At 44.1% G+C, this 21,477-nt stretch overlaps 1 protein-coding gene across 5 annotated transcripts in view; it reads right to left on the minus strand.

Moving 5' to 3' along the window:
- Positions 1 to 215: 215 nt before the first annotated feature.
- Positions 216 to 21,477, minus strand: part of npy8br (neuropeptide Y receptor Y8b) — a 57,933-nt gene continuing 36,671 nt past the window's right edge. For all 5 annotated transcript variants that reach the window (XM_087984180.1, XM_087984179.1, XM_087984177.1 and 2 more), the window contains one exon: positions 216 to 2,869. In XM_087984180.1, the coding sequence (XP_087840306.1) occupies positions 1,612 to 2,706 (1,095 nt within the window). In that variant the 5' untranslated portion in view covers positions 2,707 to 2,869 and the 3' untranslated portion in view covers positions 216 to 1,611. The remainder of the gene's footprint in view (positions 2,870 to 21,477) is intronic.

Consider the following 21,477-nt stretch of genomic DNA (forward strand, 5'->3'; position numbering starts at 1 on the left):
TTGAAACGAAGGATGGCCCTGATGACAAAGGCAGCTTTACTTCTAAATCACTCGTGCTGCTCCTGGTTTCCTCAGAGCTTCTGATAATGTCAGAGAACAGTAGAAGGTCAGGTTTATTTACTTGTCGTGAGATCCTCTGGTGCGCTAATGAAATGGGACAGTCCTTCAATGATTGAGACAAATCTTGAAACAGTGAATAACAAACAATATGAAACTCAGCCTTATCGATTTTATTGGAGCATTCAAAAGCAGTATCTCATTCCAGCAATACTTCAACTGATCAAAAGATCATTCGTCTGAAGTTAGAAGAGAAAGAAATGTGTTTTATTTACAGAACACTAATCTGGAACTTCGGTGAGATTTGCCCCCAGACATAAAACTGCCTTTACAAACTGATAACCACCACACCCATAGTCCATTATCTTTGATTTTGCATTTTGCAGAAACTCAATCAGGGCAGTTTGCATATTAGGTACTCTTAAAAAAAGGAAAGAATATCCACAGAACATTGCTCCATATGCCTTATTCACCAATCTGTTGAATCAAACATTCCAGATCCAGTTCATCAGACCTGTCCCTTTTCCGTTAAGCCCCCTTCTGTCTGTTGAAGATTCTCGACTGAAGTAGTTTGGCCCCTGTAAATGTGGCAAAATGACATACAAATATAACATTGATACACAGTTTAAACAAGCTCATGCATTTTTCTGTTAACACATACTGAAAAGGCTGAACTCAGACTGACAATTTCCCAGCACTTCATTTCCTTTCCTCCCCACCTCCAGCACCATTGTCTCATCCACAAACGACTACAAAACCGCTTGAATAACTTGAAAAGGAAAAAATGACATCCTTTTCTTGTCCCTCATTTTCAGGGTCCTCCTTGCGGCTCAGTTCTAAAGGCAGAAGGTAAAGGAGTCTTGCTACCAGGCCCTCCAGATTTGCCATGACACTGAGCGCTGCATCACATGAGGCTCCCCTGGCGTGGTTCCATTCAGGCAACACGATAGCTGTACAAATCCTGCACTGATGCCTTGCCACTGAGCACTTCTTGACCTGAACATCTACCTGCCGGTAATGATGCTTTCAGTATCACTTTGGGGTTGATGGGAAATGCATGCAGCCTCATCTGTAATATTTCCCTTATCCCCACCTTCCATGGGTACCCAGGCTGTGCCCCCCCACTCAGTTGTGTGGAGCTAGTAAAGGACCATGTGAGATTAGGAGGAACCAGCAGATTGGTCAGCCAGAGGCCCAATAAGTTACACAAACAATCCACTGCATATTGTCACCTCACCCATGCCAGGTACATTTTGGAACCATTGTCTCACAAATTCAGTGTCAATGTTACTTGAAGGCAGGTCACTTTAAGGCAAGTAACTTACAGCCTCCCCGTGATGGTGCATTTCAGGGGTCCAGATTTTCAAAGCATTGACAACAGAGCATTGACAAGTCATCCACGACTGCTGGAGCCAGACCATCTCGGCGCAGACCAACAACTCTCAGCAGTGAGACTTGGCATGAGGGGAATGATGTAATTGCTGCAGACATAAACAGCAAGAACGAGTGTCAAATGATCCACAAAAGGCACAATGCAGCTGAAGTTAGACACAATTAATGGCATACGGAAGCTTTCGACAGTTCAGTGTTGACTGTGGACAAAGGAAAACTCTCGTAGGTGTCTGAAGTCCCACCACAACGACAACGGTACAACATGGCCTTCACTTCCTTCTGGAAGTTAGTATTGAGGAAGCCATAGATGACTGGGTTGACGCAGGTGGACAGCATAGCTGTCAGGTGACAAAGCGAAAAGATGAGGTTGTGGTGACAGATGGAGATGGCCTCGTGGTTCCAATCAAATACCGTGTTGAAAACTGTGAGTGGTAGCCAACACAGGCCAAAGGCCACAACAATAGATGCCAACATGATGTTGATCTTCCGACTGTGGCTGACCCGGTGATTCCCATCCCTTGCACGGTCCACCATCTCTCGGCGCCTTCGGAGACGCAGGAAGATCCGGAAGTAACAGGTCAGCATCAGAAGCAGGGGCAAGCCATACTGGAAGACCAAGAGGCAGGTGGTGTAGGCCAGCTTCTGCTGCTCTGAAGGCCAGCTTTCAATACAAGCTGCATGATCCTTGAAAGAGTCTGGGAGAAAGGAAATGTTTGAGTAGGGCTCACTGGTCAAGACATTGAAGGAGATAAAAGGTAAAGAGATTAAACTTCCAACTAGCCAGCTGAGAGCAACTGCCAAGTATGCATGGCCCACTGCTGGCTTCCAACCAGTTGGGTTGATAATCAGCTGATGTCTCTCCAAAGCAATCAGGACCAAGGAGAGGATGGACACAGTAACTGACGTGCACTGAACAAATGGGGTCAACTTGCAAAGTGCAGCACCAAGGATCCAACGGTCCATCATGGTATAAATCACTGTCACCGGGAGGCAAAGGGTGGTAATGAGGATATCTGAGCATGACAGGTTGGCGATCAGGATATTGGTCACATTACGCATTTCCTTCTGCCTCATAATGACCAGAACCAGGCACATGTTGCCAATCATGCCCACTGCCATCACTGCACTGTAGGCCACGATGAGAAAGGTGGTACTACTCACTGAGTCCGAGCAGAACTGGAATTGCTCTGCCAGCAATGAAATGTTGTGCCAGGAAGCGGGCTGGAATTTCACAGAACGGTTGAAATTCTGATCCATTCTTCAATAAACAGGCCAGGTTCTGTCTTACTGGTAGCCAAACTGCAAGTTCTAACCTGGTGTTAGTTGGACAGGACTGGAGACATCTTTCAACCCAGCTCATGAGTCTTCTTGGTCATGATTTGAATCAGGGAAATCATTTCAGCGTTAGATCTTCCTCTATCTAAAGAAAAGATACAATTGAATTTACACATTGTAGTTGCATAATTCATAATATATTGACATGCTACGTTGGTAGCAGTATTCATTACATTTTACTAGTGAGTACATTTCCAAACACAAAGCCATTACAAGAAAATATTTTATAATGTCCTGGGATCACAGAAAGCATTGTGCAAGTAACAAGATTTTCTTTGTATTACAAATCTTATCTCTGTGCATACTGAGAAACAGCTTTGCCTGCCGCAAGTTCACCTGTTGATGTTTTTAATATTAATGTCCTTTATATCACATTTTAACCTGTCATCATCCTTCACCTGGTCTGGCCTACATGTGACTTCAGAGCCACAACAATGTGGTTGACTTGCAACTGCCTTTTGAAATGGCCTTGCAAGCCATTCAGTTGTTTCAATCACTATGAATCCTCACAACAGAAATAAAAATGGATGGCGCACCAGATATTGACCTAGGAACTAGAAGAGGCAACATTGGAAATAGATCTGTTGACCTTGGAAAATGTTCTTTACTAACATCTGGGGGCTAATGCCAAAATTGGGAGAACATTCTCATGGACTCGTCAAGCAGCAGCTTGATAACTGTATATTCATACTCTTGTAATCATACCCATACCCATCAGCAGGACAGATCCAGCAGAGATAGTGTTGTAGCTACCCATGGCTGCTTGCGTTTTTTTTCAGCTGACACAAAATGATGGAAGAGAAGTTTCATGGAGCTCAGCTCAAGGCCTTTACAGACAGATAGTAAAATGCCTCTGAGAATCAGAACAGAGTCTTAGTGAGATGGGGCTACAATGCAGACAGTAAGACTCCTCTGTTCTGACAAGGGTCGCTCAGATGGAAACTGTTCTGAAACTTACTATTAAATATGCAATAGAAAGGGAAAGTTTGGCCCACCTTAGATGAGGCCTTTTAAATAATTATAAATACTTATTGGTAATGATGTGGAGGAGCCGGTGTTGGACGGGGGTGGACAAATTTAAAAATCACACAAATGCCAGGTTATAGTCCAACAGATATATTTGGAAGCACTAGCTTTCGGAGTGCTGCTCCTTTGTCAGGTAGCTGTCACAGCTCCGAAAGCTAGTGCTTCCAAATAAACCTGTTCGACTATTCCCTAGTGTTTGTCTGATTTTTTTAACTTATTAGATAGCCGTATATTAATAGTCATAGAGTCATAGAGATGTACAGCACGGAAACAGACCCTTTGGTCCAATCCGTCCATGCCGACCAGATATCCCAACCTAATCTAGTCTCACCTGCCACACTCAGCCCATATCCCTCCAAACCCTTCGTTTTCATATACCATCCAAATGCCTCTTAGATGTTGCAATTGTACCAGCCTCCACCACTTCCTCTGGCAGCTCATTCCATACACGTACCACCCTCTGTGTGAAAATGTTGCCTCTTAGGTCTCTTTGATATCTTTCCCTTCTCACCCTAAACCTATGCCCTCTAATTCTGGACTCTCCCACCCCAGGGAAAAGACTGTCTATTTATCCTATCCATGCCCGTCATGATTTTGTAGTCATGATTTGGAGATGCCGATGTTGGACTGGGGTGTACAAAGTTAAAAATCACACAACACCAAGTTATAGTCCAACAGGTTTAATTGGAAGCACGCTAGCTTTCGGAGCGACACTCCTTCATCAGGTGATGTTGGAGGGCTCAATCCTAACACACAGAGTTTATAGCAAAAATTTACAGTGTGATGTAACTGAAATTATACATTAAAAAATTGATTGTGTGTTAAGCCTTTTATCTGTTAGAGCACAGTGATAGTTTCACTTCTTTCATGTGTAAATCACAAAGCCTTTTTCCTAAAAAGTTGCATTCTCGGGTTAGCTGTTAACAATGGTGATAGCTGGACAATATGTTGAAGGTGTTGGCCCGCTGTGTTCTCTGTCTATGCCATGATGTTTAGATTGATTCTAATTTAAAAAGTGAGATAATGGAGTTTTACATAAATTCATGCAGTTTTTGAGCTCAGAGTTTTACATGAATGCATGCAGTTTTTGAGCAAAGTACAATGTAACCCTGCATTTTGCTGGAGTTGTCTGAAATGGCAGAGAATGATCCTTTGAATGCGGAAGCTGGTGGGATGAAAGGTGATCATGCTGTTGTGAATGATGGGAAGGGTCAAGGGCAGAACCATAAGTGATAGGGCGGATGTGGTTGAGGGTCCTGTCAACCACTGTGGATGGGAAACCTCGATTACGGAATAAGCAAGCTTTGGAAGGTGGCATCATCTGAACCGATGCAACATAGGGGAAGAAACTGGGAGAATAGGATTGTGTCCTTGCAGGACATGGCGTGTGACAAGCTGTAGTGAAGGTATCTACGGGAGTTAGTGGGCTTTGTAATGGATGGCAGAGGACAGTTTATTTCCTGAAATGAAGATACAGAAGTCAAGTAAAGGAAGGGAAGTGTTGGAAAAGGACAATGTGAAAATCACAGTGGGTTGGAAATCAGAGGCAAAATGAACAAAGTTTTCAACGTCCTGGCGGGGACACTCAAGACTGGGTTCCACCAGGACCACTCAGCTCCTGACATCATGACAGCCGTAGTTCAGACATGGACAAAAGAGAGCTGAATTCCAGAGGCAAGGTGTGAGTGACAGCCTTTGACATCAAGGCTGCATTCAACAGAATGTGGCATCAAGGAGCCCGAGTAAAACTGGAATCAATGGGAATCAGGGGATAAACTCTCCACTGGTTGGAGTATTACCTGACACACAGGAAGATGGTTGTGGTCATTGGAGGTTCGTCCTCCAGCTCCAGGACATCTCATCCCAATTTCCTCAACTTGTCCCATATCCTTGAATTTTTTTTTGAATTGCCAAAATATACTTTATTCATAGAAAGAAATCTTCATGTACATGTACAGTTGAATGTTATGATAGTTGAAGTAGCCAGTGGAATGTAAACTAACAGCTGTTTTGGGATACTAAAAGCAACATTAGCCAACAGAATGGCAGGCTGGGAAAACTCACGAGGTAAAAACAATGACTGCAGATGCTGGAAACCAGATTCTGGATCAGTGGTGCTGGAAGAGCACAGCAATTCAGGCAGCATCCGAGGACAGGCAAAATCGACGTTTCGGGCAAAAGCCCTTCAAGGTGGAAGGTGAGCACCAAGGGGGTTCTGTCCTTGTTACGGTTAGAGGGATAGAGTTTGAGGGCGGAGGGGCGGGATGTGGATGAGGTGCATTGGAGGGCATCTTTAACCACGTGGGAAGGGAAATTGCGGTCTCTAAAGTAGGAGGCCATCTGGTGTGTTCTCTGGTGTCCTCAAAGTTTGTGCGAAGATTTGTAGCTCGGGTGCTCGTTGTTGTGGTTCTGTTCGCCGAGCTGGAAGTTTTTGTTGCAAACGTTTCGTCCCCTAGCTAGGCGACATCATCAGTGCTTGGGAGCCTCCTGCGAAGCGCTTCTTTGATGTTTCCTCCGGTGTTTATAGTGGTCTGTCCCTGCCGCTTCTGGTTGTCAGTTTCAGCTGTCCGCTGTAGTGGTTGGTATATTGGGTCCAGGTCGATGTGTTTGTTGATGGAGTTTGTGGATGAATGCCAATCCTCTAGGAATTCCCTGGCTGTTCTCCGTCTGGCTTGCCCTATGATAGTAGTGTTGTCCCAGTCGAATTCATGTTGCTTGTTGTCTGCGTGTGTGGCTACTAAGGATAGCTGGTCGTGTCGTTTCGTGGCTAGTTGATGTTCATGTATGCGGATTGTTAGCTGTCTTCCTGTTTGTCCTATATAGTGTTTTGTGCAGTCCTTGCATGGTATTTTGTACACTACATTAGTTTTGCTCATGTTGGGTATCGGGTCCTTCGTTCTGGTGAGTTGTTGTCTGAGCGTGGCTGTTGGTTTGTGTGCCGTTATGAGTCCTAGGGATCTCTGGTGTCCTCCTGGGAGCGGATATGGCGGAGGCAGAGGAATTGGGAATACAGGATGGCATTTTTGCAGGAGGTAGGGTGGGAAGAGGTGTAATCCAGGTAGCTGTGGGAGTCGGTGGGTTTGTTAAAAATGTCAGTGTCAAGTCGGTTGTGGAGGTGTCCAGAAATGGGAGGGAGGTGTCAGAGATGGTCCAGATGAACTTAAGGTCGGGGTAGAATGTGTTGGTGAAGTTGATGAATTGCTCAACCTCCTCGCGGGAGCACGAGGTGGCGCCAATGCAGTCATCAATGTAGCGAAGGAAGAGGTGGGGAGTGGTGCCGGTGTAACTATGGAAGATGGACTGTTCTACGTAGCCAGCACACCACACCGTATGCCTTCTTAATAGCACTATCCACCTGGGTGGCAACTTTCAGGGATCTATGTACATGGACTCCAAGATCCCTCTGCACATCCACACTACCAAAAATCTTTCCATTGACCCAGTACTCTGCCTTCCTGTTAATCTTCCCAAAGTGCATCACCTCACATTTAGCTGCATTGAACTCCATTTGCCACATCTCAGCCCAATCCTGCAGTTTACCTAAGTCCCCCTGCAATCTATAACATTCTTCCAAACTGTCCACTACTCCAATGACTAGTGTCATCTGCAAATTTACTAATCCATCCACCTATGCCTGTGTCTAAGTCATTTATAAAAATGACAAACAGTAGTGGTCCCAAAACAGACCCCTGTGCCACACCACGAGTAACCGGACTCCAGGCTGAATAGTTTCCATCAACCACCACTCGCTGCTTTCTTTCAGAAAGCCAGTTTCTAATCCAAACTGCTAAATTACCCTCAATCCTATGCCTCTGCATTTTCTCCAACAGCCTATCATGTGGAACCTTATCAAAGGCTTTACTGAAGTCCATGTATACCACGTCAACTGCCCTACTTTCATCTACATGCTTGGTCACCTTCTCAAAAACCTCTGCCCTTGACAAAACCATGTTGACTGTCTGAAATCAAATTGTTGCTTGAATCCTCATAAACCTTCCCTGCACCCTCTCCAAAGAGTCCACATCCTTTTGGTAATGTGGCGACCAGAACTGTACACAATATTTTAAATGGGGCCGAACCAATGTCTTGTACAATTTTAACATGACTTGCCAGCTCTTATACTCAATATCCCGTCCAATGAAGGCAAGCATACTATATGCCTTCTTGACCACTCTATCGACCTGTGCAGCAACCTTCAGGGCACAGTGGACCTGCACTCCCAGATCTCTCTGCTCATCAACTTTTCCCAAGGCTCTTCCATTTACAATATAGTTCACTCTAGAATTAGACTTCCCAAAATGCATCACCTCACATTTGCCTGGATTGAACTCCAGCTGTCTCTTCTCCGCCCAACTCTCCAATCTATCGATATTCTCCTGCGTTCTTTGACAATCCCTTATGCTTTCTGCTACTCCACCAATCTTTGTGTCATCTGCAAACTTGCTGATCATACCAACAGTGCCCTCTTCCAGATCATTTATGTATATTACAAACAACAGTGGCCCCAATACTGACCCCTGTGGAACACCACTGGTCACCTTTCTCCATTTCTCACACACAAGATATGTGTGTGAATTGCTTGTTTCAACAATAAAAAAAAAACTGCATCTCATGGCAAACACTTCTCATTATTAGTATAAAATTAGTCCCACTAAGAAAGCAAGTAAATCAGACACACATGGAAACAAGGTCGAAATGTTTGGTGCCCAGCATGGAACCTCAAATAGAAGTCGTTCAGCCCTTTGAATACAAACCGCAAGCCTGGGGTTTCTTTCTTATCTCCCTCTTCAGCCATTTGTTAAGAGGGCAGGAATCCAAGGGAATGAATGAGAACCAGTCTTCGGACCATAAGCTGATGTTCTGATGAATAGAGCAAGTGATAGAAATTGAAAAGATGTGTGGGAAGCTCTTGTGCCAAGCCACGAGAAGGGGCTAAGACCTATCTCCTGGTAGTGTCAAACGTGCTTTGTCTGACAAGCATCAGACTATGCTTCTAACACCGTTTTACAACTCGTGCAACAGACCTGTCTCCATTACACTCTTTCTCGACAAGACCAGGTCAAGATATTTATTCCCTCATCAAAAATCACTTGAAGGGAAATAGTCAAGCAAACAGAGTTGCAGGTTGATAAGTCTCTAGGTTTGATGGACCTTCCCGTTGAGTTTTCAAAAAGGTAATTAAATGCATTGGAATTAATTTCCGAAACCTACTCGATTCTGGAAAGGTTACATCGTACTGAAAAGTGGCAATAACTCTTCCACTCAAGAAACATTTATTTCAATGCAAGGGGCCGAACAGGGAAGGCAGATGAACTCAGGGCACGGTTAGGGACATGGGACTGGGATATCATAGCAATTACAGAAACATGACTCAGGGATGGGTAGGACTGGCAGCTCAATGTTCCAGGATACAAATGCTACAGGAAAAGGATAGAAAGGGAGGCAAGAGAGGAGGGGGAGTGGGGTTTTTGATAAGGGATAGCATTACAGCTGTGCTGAGGGAGGATATTCCCAGAAATACATCCAGGGAAGTTCTTTGGGTGGAACTGAGAAATAAGAAAGGGAAGATCACCTTATTGGGATTGTATTATAGACCCTCCAATAGTCAGAGGGAAATTGAGAAACAAACTTGTAAGGTGATCGCAGCTACCTGTAAGAATAATAGGGTAGTTATGGTAGGGGATTTTAACTTTCCAAACATAGACTGGGACTGCCATAGTGTTAAAGGTTCAGATAGAGAGGAATTTGTTAAGTGCGTACAAGACAATTTTCTGATTCAGTATGTGGATGTACCTACTAGAGAAGCTGCAAAACTTGACCTACTCTTGGGAAGTAAGGCAGGGCAGGTGACAGGTGTCAGTGGGGGAGCACTTTGGGGCCAGCGTCCATAATTCTATTCATTTTAAAATCGTGATGGAAAAGGAAAGACCAGATCTAAAAGTTGAAGTTCTAAATTGGAGAAAGGCCAATTTTGACGGTATTAGACAAGAACTTTTGAAAGCTGATTGGAGGCAGATGTTCGCAGGTAAAGGTACAGATGGAAAATGGGAAGCCTTCAGAAATGAGAGAACAAGAATCCAGAGAAAGTATATTTCTGTCAGGGTGAAAGAAAAGGCTGGTAGGTGTAGGGAATGCTGGATGACTAAAGAAATTGAGGGTTTGGTTAAGAAAAAGAAGGAAGCATATGTCAGGTATAGACAGGATAGATCGAGTGAATCCTTAGAAGAGTATAAAGGCAGTAGGAGTATACTTAAGAGGGAAATCAGGAGGGCAAAAAGGGAATATGAAATAGCTTTGGCAAACAGAATTAAGGAGATTCCAAAGGGTTTTTACAAATATATTAAGGACAAAAGTGTAACTAAGGAGAGAATAGGGCCCCTCAAAGACCAGCAAGGCGGCCTTTGTGTGGAGCCACGAAAAATGGGGGAGATACTAAATTAATATTTTGCATCAGTATTTACTGTGGAAAAGGATATGGAAGATATAGACTGTAGGGAAATAGATGGTGACATCTTGCAAAATGTCCATATTACAGAGGAAGAAGTGCTGGATGTCTTGAAATGCATAAAGGTGGATAAATCCCCAGGACCTGATCAGGTGTCCCCGAGAACTCTGTGGGAAGCTAGAGAAGTGATTGCTGGGCCACTTGCTGAGATATTTGTATCATCGATAGTCACAGGTGAGGTGCTGGAAGACTGGAGGTTGGCAAATGTGGTGCCACTGTTTAAGAAGGGCGGTAAAGACAAGCTAGGGAAATGCAGACCAGTTAGCCTGACGTCGGTGGTGGGCATGTTGTTGGAGAGAATCCTGAGGAACAGGATGTACATGTATTTGGAAAGGCAAGAACTGATTAGGGATAGTTAACATGGCTTTGTGCGTGGGAGATCATGTCTCACAAACTTGATTGAGTTTTTGAAGAAGTAACAAAGAGGATTGATGACGGCAGAGCAGTAGATGTGATCTACATGGACTTCAGTAAGGTGTTCGACAAGGTTCCCCATGGGAAACTGATTAGCAAGGTTAGATCTCACAGAACACAGGGAGAACTAGCCGTTTGGATACAGAACTGGCTCAAAGGTAGAAGACAGAGGGTGGTGGTGGAGGGTTGTTTTTCAGATTGGAGTCCTGTGACCAGTGGAGTGCCACAAGGATCAGTGCTGGGTCCACTACTTTTTGTCATTTACATAAATGATTTGGATGCGAGCATAAGAAGTACAGTTAGTAAGTTTGCAGATGACACCAAAACTGGAGGTGTAGTGGAAAACGAAGTGGGTTATCTCAGATTACAACAGGATCTGGACCAGATGGGCCAATGGGCTGAGAAGTGGCAGATGGAGTTTAATTCAGATAAATGCGAGGTGCTGCATTTTGGGAAAGTAAATCTTAGCAGGACTTATACACTTAATGGTAAGGTCCGAGGAAGTGTTGCTGAACAAAGAGACCTTGGAGTGCAGGTTCATAGCTCCTTGAAAGTGGAGTCGCAGGTGGATAGGATAGCGAAGAAGGCTTTTGGTATGCTTTCCTTTATGGGTCAGAGTACTGAGTACAGGAGTTGGGAGGTTATGTTGCGGCTGTACAGGACATTGGTTAGGCCACTGTTGGAATATTGCGCGCAATTCTGGTCTCCTTCCTATTGGAAGGATGCTGTGAAACTTGAAAGGGTTCAGAAAAGATTTACAAGGATGTTGCCAGGGTTGGAGAATTTGAGCTATAGGGAGAGGCTGAACAGGCTGGGCTGTTTTCCCTGGAGCGTCAGATGCTGAGGGGTGGCCTTATAGAGGTTTACAAAATTATGAGGGGTATGGATAGGGTAACTAGGCAAAGTCTTTTTTTCCCTGGGGTCGGGGAGTTCGGAACTAGAGGGCATAGGTTTAGAGTGAGAGGGGAAAGATGTTAAAGAGACCTAAGAGGCAGCTTTTTCACACAGAGGGTGGTATGTGTATGGAATGAACTGCCACAGGAAGTGGTGGAAGCTGGTACATTTGCAAAATTTAAGAGGCATTTGGATGGGTATGCGAATAGGAAGGGTTTGGAGGGATATGGGCCGGGTGCTGGCAGGTGAGACTAGATTCGGTTAGGGTATCTGGTCGGCCTGGACGGGTTGGACCAAAGGGTCTGTTTCCATGCTGTACATCTCTATGACTCTAAGGGAAGAGAGTAGAAAACAGGCCAGTTAGCTTGATAGCGATCATAGAAAGGTGTTTGAATTGATCATGAAGGAAGTTGTAACTGGTTTCCTGGAAAAACTGAAGGTAACTGGCAAGAGTCAGCATGGTCTTATTAAAGGGAAAATGCATTTAACTGATTTATAGGATTTATTTTAAGGAATAGCATGCACTGTGGGTAAGGGCTGAAAATGTGTTGCTGGAAAAGCGCAGCAGGTCAGGCAGCATCCAAGGAACAGGAGAATCAACATTTCGGGCATGAGCCCTTCTTCAGGAATGAGGAGAGTGTGCCAAGCAGGCTAAGATAAAAGGTAGGGAGGAGGGACTTGGGGGAGGGGCATTGGAAATGCGATAGGTGGAAGGAGGTTAAGGTGAGGGTGATAGGCCGGAGTGGGGGTGGGGACCGGAGAGGTCAGGAAGAAGATTACAGGTTAGGAAGGCGGTGCTGAGTTCGAGGGTTGGGACTGAGACAAGGTGGGGGGAGGGGAAATGAGGAAACTGGAGAAATCTGAGTTCATCCCTTGTGGTTGGAGGGTTCCCAGGCAGAAGATGAGTCGCTCTTCCTCCAGCCGTCGTGTTGCTATGGTCTGGCGATGGAGGAGTCCAAGGACCTGCATGTCCTTGGTGGAGTGGGAGGGGAGTTGAAGTGTTGAGCCACGGGGTGGTTGGGTTGGTTGGTCCGGGTGTCCAAGAGGTGTTCTCTGAAACGTTCCGCAAGTAGGCGGCCTGACTCCCCAATATAGAGGAGGCCACATTGGGTGCAGCGGATGCAGTAAATGATGTGTGTGGAGGTGCAGGTGAATTTGTGGCGGATATGGAAGGATCCCTTGGGGCCTTGGAGGGAAGTAAGGGGGGAGGTGTGGGCGTTTCTTGCAGGGGAAGGTGTCAGGAGTGGAGGTTGGTTTGGTGGGGGCTGTGGACCTGACAAGGGAGTCGCGGAGGGAGTGGTCTTTTCGGAATGCTGATAGGGGAGGGGAGGGAAATATATCCTTGGTGGTGGGGTCCATTTGGAGGTGGCGGAAATGACGACGGATGATAAGATGTATATGGAGGTTGGTGGGGTGGTAGGTGAGGACCAGTGGGGTTCTGTCCTGGTGGCGATTGGAGGGGCGGGGCTCAAGGGCGGAGGAGCGGGAAGTGGAGGAGATGCGATGGACAGCATCGTCGATCACGTCTGGGGGGAATTTGCGGTCTTTTGGGTAAGGGATAAGGGGTTGTCCAATGATGTACTGCACTCAGATTTCCAGAAGACAGTCAACTTGGTGCAACATAGAAAGGTTTCTGTGCAAAGTAGGTGTTTGGTGTCCAGGGTAACATACTGACTGGCATGATTAGAACTTTGGTTGGCTGGCAGAAAACAGAGTATTCATCAATGGGCCTTTTGCAGACTGACAAGGTTTTACAAGTGGAGTCCTGCTGTGATTAGTGGTGGGCTGCCAAAGTTCATTATTCATGCTAAAGGCTGAGATTAGGAGATCAAAGGTGCAATAGCTATATTTCCACATGACACACAACTAATTAGGAAAGTATGTAGTGATGATTGTCTAACAAGGACAAAAGCCAATCCTTGACTGATTGACAGAGTGACCAAAAATCTGACAGATGGAGTATAATGTGGGAAAATGAGGTGTTGCTCCACTCTAGTGCTGAACAGCATTACTGGAAAGGTATTGAGCGACTTTAAAGACGAGGGGATGCTGGAGAAGCGAGTATTATCCTTGAAGCAAACAAGGTAAGAAGGACACTTGACTGAAGTTTCAAAGTAAACAGCTTCCACTGACAGAAGGACCTGTGACCAGAAGCGACTAGATTTGCAGAGCTGGCCAAAAAAATCCAGACTGGAGATTACCAGAATGCTTTTGCAAGAGCATCGATAATGATAGGACTCCTAATTCTAAACAAAAAGGTGAAAGCTTTTTCATGATGTAATAACGGTCAAGATTAACAAGGCCAAGTGTGATCCAGTCACAGGCGACAGGAGAATCTAAGTGGAGAACAGGGAAATGGCAGAGAAGCTAAATTTTTACTTTGCGTCTGTTTTCAGAGAAAAACGTACAGCTCCCGAAAACACTCACGTTCCTAAACCACTTGCAAAACAAAGGAACTAAAAGATATTAGTATTCCTAAAGGGGTAGTATTTGAAACCTCAGGTGGATCAAGGATTAATAAACCTCTGTTCAGATAAGACCCCCAGATAGGACACCTATGGAAATGATGGGCGCATTCATGTCTTTTTATGGTCATAGATTTTGGAAGAGTTAGGTTTCGTGAGTCAGTCCTTCCTGATCGGAATGTTGTGGATGTAACCCCACTATTTCTGACAATGAAGGAAGGGAGAAGAATGGAGAACCTGTTAGGTTGACATCTGTGTTTTCATAAGGCTCCACAGGAGGTTCATAAACAAGGTTATAGCGTTTGCAACTGGGGGAGGAAATATACTTGTATGGATTGAGATTTGGTTAATAGACAGCAAGAAGAGGGTAGGAAGAAATTGATAATTCTCTCAATGGAAGGCTGGTACTGGTGGGATATCGTAAGAATCGGAGTTTGGGTCACAACTGTTCATGGTCTGCTTCAACAATAGGAATGTAGAGATTGATTGAAATACTTCCACACATAACTGCGTGGAAGTGCAAGTTTGAAGAGGGTGCAAGGATGCTCCAAGAGAACTTGGATAGACGCATGGCAAATGGAACATAATGTGAATAAATGTGAAGTTAATCAGTTTGGTAGGAAAAACAAAGGCAGAACCTTTCTGAGGGGGAGCGGGGTTATAAAATCAAGGAGACCTAAAGGCCAAAAGAAGTAGGCCATTCAACCCTTTGAGCCTGCTCCACCTTTCATTTCTACCTCCCTTCCAGGAGATGCAATGGCCAAGCAGTATTATCGCTGGACTGTTAACACAGGTACCCTGGTAATGTTCTGGGGACCTGGGTTCAAATCATAGACTCACGGAGATGCCCAGCACAGAAACAGATATCCTAAATTATTCCAGTAGCATTTGGCAGCACTTAGCCCATACCCCTGAAAGCCCTTCCTAATCGCGTACCCTTCCAGATGCCTTTAAAATGTTGTAATTGTACCAGCCTCCACCATTTCCTCTGGCAGTTCATTCCACCCCACCCTCTATTTGCACATATTGCCCCTCAAGTCCCTTTTAAATCTTTCTCCTCTCACCTTAAACCCATGCCCTCGAGGTTTGGACTCCCCCACCCTGGGGAAAAGACTCTAATGATTCTTTCTATCCATGCCCCTCATGATTTTATAAACTTCTCTTAAAGGTCACATCTCAGCGTCTGATGCTCCAGGGAAACAGCCCTCCCTCTACCTCAAACCCTCTAACCCAGGCAACATCCTTACAAGTCTTTTCTGAACTCTTTCAAGTCTAACATCTTTCCTTGAGCAGACAGACCAGAATTGCACACGATATTCCAAAAGTGGCTTAACCAATATCCTGTATAGCTTCAACCTGATCTCCCAACTCCTTTACTCAATGCCCTAACCAATAATGGAAAGCATACCAAACACCTTGTTCAGTACCCTGTCTGCCTCTGACTCCAATTTCAAGAAACTATGAATCTGAACTCAAAGGTCTCTTTGTTCAGCCACACTCCCCCAGGACCTTACCATTACCTGTATAAGTACTGCCTCTTGTACACTGAGGTAACCTTACTCGCTGTCCACTACACCATTGATGCTGGTGTCATCTGCAAAGTTATTAACCATACCTCCTATATTCACATCCAAACTATCCATATAAATATATTTATAAAAAGCAGCGGACACAGCACCGATCCTTGTAGTCACTGACCTCCAGTCCAAAAAGTAACCTTCCACCACTACCCTCTGTTTCCTACCATCAAGCCAATTTTGTATCCAAATGGCGAGTTCTGCCTGTATTCTAGGTTGTCTAATCTTGTTAACTGATCTTGTCAAACGCCTTACTGAAGTCCATATAGACAAAGTGCAGCGCTCCGCGTTCGTCAATCCTCTTTGTCACTCCTTCAAAAAAACTCCATCGAGTTGGTAAGACACAATTTCCCATGCACAAAGCCATGTTGACTATCCCTAATCAGTCCTTGCTATTCCAAATACATGTAAATCCCGTCCCTCAGGTTCTCACCAGGTCTGATGGTGGAATTTGAATTCAGTAAATATCAAATGATGACCACATATCTGTTGTCGAATGCTGGAAAAGCCCATCTGGTTCACCAATGTATTGTAGGGAAGGAAACTGCCATCCTCACCTGTTTTGGCTGACACATGACTCTAAAGCCACAGCAATGTGGTGAACTCTTAACTGCTATATCTGTAGGAATTCTCTGACCATTGGCTATCAAAGGAAATTGGAGATGGTTTTGGATCCACTTTGGGCTCACTGCACCACACCCTTTCCCAATTTATTGCCATTCAAATAACAATCTGATTTCCTGTTTTTGTGACTAAAGTAGGTCAAATCATATTACACTTTACCTGCATTTACTCACTCACTCCATGTCATCCTCAAAACTTACCTTCCCACCCAGCCTTGTACCATCTGCAAAGTTGGAGATATTACCTTTAGTTTCCTCATTTAAATCTAAATATCTCTATTACAAAGTACAAATATCCAAGGTCCAAGTATTGGTCACTGCCTGCCACTCAGAGGAAGGCTCATTTATTCCTGTCTGCCAATCAGTTTTCTGTACTGCTTCCAATCCCAGGTGCTTTCATTTTAATTGAGAGTCTCTTACACAGGACATTGCTGAAAGTCTTCTGAACGCCCAAACAAACCACATCCATCGACTGCCCTTACGAACTCTGCTAATTACATGGTTGAACAATTCTAGTCTATTTGTCAAGCACAATTTCCTTTTTGTAAATCTGTGCTGACTCCATCTAATGTCCCGGCTTCAGTGGAGGCCGGGACGCTAAATGTCTTCAAGACAGAGATTGATAAATTCTTGATCTCGCAAGGAAGAAAGGGCTACAGGGAGAGTGTGGGTAAGTGGGGTTGAAATGCCCATCAGTCATGATTAAATTGCAGAGTGGACTCAATGGGCCGAATGGCCTTACTTCCACTCCTATGTCTTATGGTCTAATCCTACTGCTCTTTTCCAAGTGTTTAGCTAACTCTTGTACAATGGACTCTAGCATTTTCCCCACTACTGATTATGGGGAACCAGTCTAAGATTTCCTGTTTTCTCTGTAACAACTTTAATAAACACTGGGGTTCCATTAGCTACCCTCCAATGCTCAGGAACTGTTTCAGAGTCAGTAGAATCTTGAAAGATGATCACCAATGCATCCACTCCTTCAAAGGCCAAAGAGTACTCTTGGATGTCGATTGGATTATCATGGCCTGGGGGTTTGTTGGTCTTTAATCCCATCTCTTTCCCAACACCATTCTTTCACTAATAATGTTAAATATCACACAACACCAGGTTATAGTCCAACAGGTTTAATTGGAAGCACACTAGCTTTCGGAGCGTCGCTCCTTCATCCACTACCACCTGATGAAGGAGCGTCGCTCCGAAAGCTAGTGCTTCCAATTAAACCTGTTGGACTATAACCTGGTGTTGTGTGATTTTTAACTTTGTACACCCCAGTCCAATACCGGCATCTCCAAATCATTTACTAATAATGATTTCCTTCAGTTCCTGTCGCTCACTTAACCCTGTATTCCCCAACATTTATAGGATGTTATTTGTGTCATCTTTTGTGAAGACAGAATTGAAAAGTGTATTTAATTGGTCTGCCACCTTTTTGTTCCCCATTCCAACTTGCCTGTTCCTGACTTTAAGGGACCTACATTTGTCTTGTTTTAATGGATAATTTTCTTCTCGCATACCCTGTATCTGTTCTTACAATCAGTCTGTACGTTAATGCTAGCTTACTCACAAATTCTATTTTCCCCTTCTTCATCAATCTCTTTGTGCTCCTTTGCTGAAATCTTAAGTGTCCACATCTTCAGGACGGTTGCTTCTTCCTTGAATCCAGTACGATCTTTGGAATCATAGAATGTCCACAGCGCAGGTCGAGGCCATTTAGCCCATTGGATCCGAACCACCCCTCCAAGGGGCACCCCACAGACACACACCACACACCCCCATAACCCAGGATGGCTTTTTAACTCCATGCCTAATTCACCTAACCTGCACATCCAACTCCACACAGCCACCCAAGGCTGGAGTCCAGGTCCCTGCAGTTGTGAGGCAGCAGTGGTAAACGCTCCGCCTTTCCTGTTTTATTTTTGTGCCAGATAGGAATTCTTATCGTTCATCCATGGAGTCTTTAAATATTTGCCATCCCTTATTCATTTTCATAATATTAAAGTAATCTTCCCCAACTTACCATAGCCATTTATTTAGTTTCAGAACCCTCGCCTCAGAATCAAGTACATTGTTGTTCACCTTCATGAAGTGTTCAATCATTTTATGGTCATCTTCACCAAAGTTAGATTGTAAATTGGTACTGTCTCTTTCCGCCATCCCTTATCTTGATCACCCTGTTCTCAGTTGATTGGTTCCCCAACATATTGATCCAAAAACCATTTCTACAATATTTTAGTAATTCTTTCTCTGAAGCACTGTTAGAGATTTGATATGACCAATGCATATGCAGATTGAAGTCACCCATAATTACAGCTGTATCTTTATTGCTTGACTCTCGAATTTCCTATTTAATGTCTTTTCCAAGTTACCATCACAGTTGGGGTTTCTGCACCAAACTATTGTTTTCTGCACCCTTGATGTTCCAAAAATCTACCCATACAGATTCTTCACCCGAACTAATATTGATGCTTAGTATTGCGTTAATATGCTCTTAAATCCATTTCCTTTTCCTGTTTGTCCATCCTTTGTAAATGTTGAATGCCCGTGAATATTTAATTCCCAAGCCTGGTCCTGCTGCAGCCACACCTCTGTAATCCCAAATGTATCATACCCTTTTATACCTATTTGTGTGACTGATTCAGCCACTTTATTGGGAATGCTCTGTGCATTAAGACAGAAGGTCTCAAGGCTTGTCTTTTTAACATTTTTAATCCCTTTTATATCACTTTACACCTGTGGCCCTGTTTAATTCTCACCCTTGAATTCTCTGCATTTCGCTTTTCGTATTTCCCATTCTGTGTTTTGTTTTTTTCCTGTCTTTCCTTCTCTTCTGGCTCCTTGTATAGGTTCTTAAACCTCTGTTCTTTTAGTGTCACAAAGCTGGTTTCTTTTTTCTAAAAGCTGTTCCTTTTCTCAAGGATACTATGTCCTTGATTTTTCTCTGAGGGGTAATAAACTGCTCTCAGTGCCGATTAGTCTAGTTTGGTACAGAGATTAAAAGGGATTGAGAGGCTTTCTTGTTTATAATTAAACAGATGAGACTTCAGGCCAAAGTGGTCATGTTTTAGAAGTGACCTGTACAATGAAAGGAAGTGGTCAGCTCTCTAGCTGAGCAGTTCAGTTCAGTCCGGAACTAGTGGAAGTTCAGCAGTGGAATGTGTGAACAGGCTCTCACTCTTTCTGCCCTTCAAATTCAACCTGTCAGCAACTGTTCCTTTTTTTTAAACTGGTCTTTAATAGGGTTTGCTTATTGGGACTGTTGTGTGTATTCGGAACTGCCTAAAGTAGTTTCGATAGACAGAGTTCTGCGGGGTTCTTTATTCTGTTCTTTGTGTTTCATTGTGTAATCTTGTGAATAAATTTTACCTCACCCCGGGTAATTTTCACTGTACACTGACTGAAACAAATTGCAAAATTATGGTCTGGGTTGCCTGCTTAAGAATGTTTTGAGTGGTCTGGCCTAGTCCATAAACCCTCCTCGACTGCACTTGCAAATACTTCCTGAGGGCATCAATTCCGGTCTGCCCACATGCAACCCATTCCACCACCCCTAGAACTGGTTCCAATGTCCCAGCAATCTAAAGCCCTCCCCCTTGCACCACCTCTCAAGCCACATATATATCTATTACTTCTACTGAGTAGCACTTGGCACTGGTAGTGATCCTGAGATCACTAACTTTGAGGTCCTACTTTTAAACTTGCTTCTTAACTCTCTCAGTCTGCTTTTAGGATCTCATTCCTTTTCTTAAATCTAGGACGGTCATTAAAGTGTACTACGACCTTTGGCTGTTCACCCTTCTACTCAACAATGTCATGGTGTTGCTCCAAGATAGCCTTGACCTGAGCACCTGAAGGTAACATACCACCCTGAATCTCGGACAAAATCTTCAACCACTGTGATGACCTCAGGAGTAGTGGGGCTCGAGTGTTGGTGTACTTTCCCACTTGAGACCTGACACAGCAAGTTGCAAACTACACACTATCCTGAACATTCAAAGTGAAACAAGTTTGTGTTTAACATATTTGTACTCAAAAGATCCCTGTGGTCCTTTACTACCTCTTCTGACATCTTGAAAGTAACGATTCTTCCCTACTCTTCCCACCAAACTCACCTAGCACACACTAATCAGTAACCAACTTTGCTAACCTATCACTTGTTCATCATTCAAGTTCATTTGTGTCCTCCTGTAATTTTTTGAAGCCCTCCTCAGTATTAATAATCTCCCAAATTAAGTCACATCAGCAAATTTTCAAATTGTGTTTTTCATTATCATGTGCAAATTCTAAATGTCAGTTGTGAAGAGCAGTGCTCCCAACCCAGATCGTTGGGTTCCCATAGACTGCTACTCTGAAGAACTCCATTTTACTACTACTCCCAGATTTGTGATTTGAAGCTCGCCAGCAATTCACTTGGCCACCTGTCCTGTACTTTTCAGACCTGATTCACTGATGCATTATAGGACAGTTTATGAAAGTGGTTTTGAAAGTTACATCAATCATATTAACATAATTTATTCTTTGTGGCACACATTTTTAAAAAAATCAGTAATCAATGTTTTTATTTTTGCCTTTCATTCCGACTATCATAATTCTAGCTTCCATACTGGAGGTTGCATTGCTTTTTCCTGCCACTAATGTTGCGGTGGGAGAGCATTTTGGTGATAGTGACCACAACTGCCTCACATTCTACATAGCTATGGAGAAGGAGAAAGCAGGCACAATGGGAGGATATTTAATTGGGGAAAAGGAAACTATGATGCTATCAGATGTGAGTTGGGAAGCATGGACTGGGAGCAATTGTTCCATGGAAAGGGCACTATAGACATGTGGAGGCTGTTTAAGGAACAGTTGTTGCGAGTGATGCATAAAAGTGTTCCTCTGAGACAGGCAAGAAGGGGTAAGATAAAGGAACCTTGGATGACGAGAGCGGAGGAGCTTCTCGTCAAAAGAAAGCTTACGTAAGGTGGAGGAAGCAAGAATCTCGCTCAGCTCTAGAGGATTACAGGCAGGCGAGGAAGGAGCTCAAAAATGGTCTGAGGAGAGCCAGGAGGGGGCACGAAAAAGGCTTGGCAGGAAGGATTAGGGAGAATCCAAAGGTATTTTACATGTATGTGAGGAATAAGAGAATGGTCAAAGCAAGAGTAGGGCCGATCAGGGATAGCATAGAGAACTTGTGTATAGAGTCTGAG

This window comes from Chiloscyllium plagiosum, unplaced genomic scaffold (assembly GCF_037043375.1).
Source record: "Chiloscyllium plagiosum isolate Xiang-an unplaced genomic scaffold, Cpla_swu_hap1 HiC_scaffold_48, whole genome shotgun sequence".
Classification (NCBI taxonomy): domain Eukaryota; kingdom Metazoa; phylum Chordata; class Chondrichthyes; order Orectolobiformes; family Hemiscylliidae; genus Chiloscyllium; species Chiloscyllium plagiosum.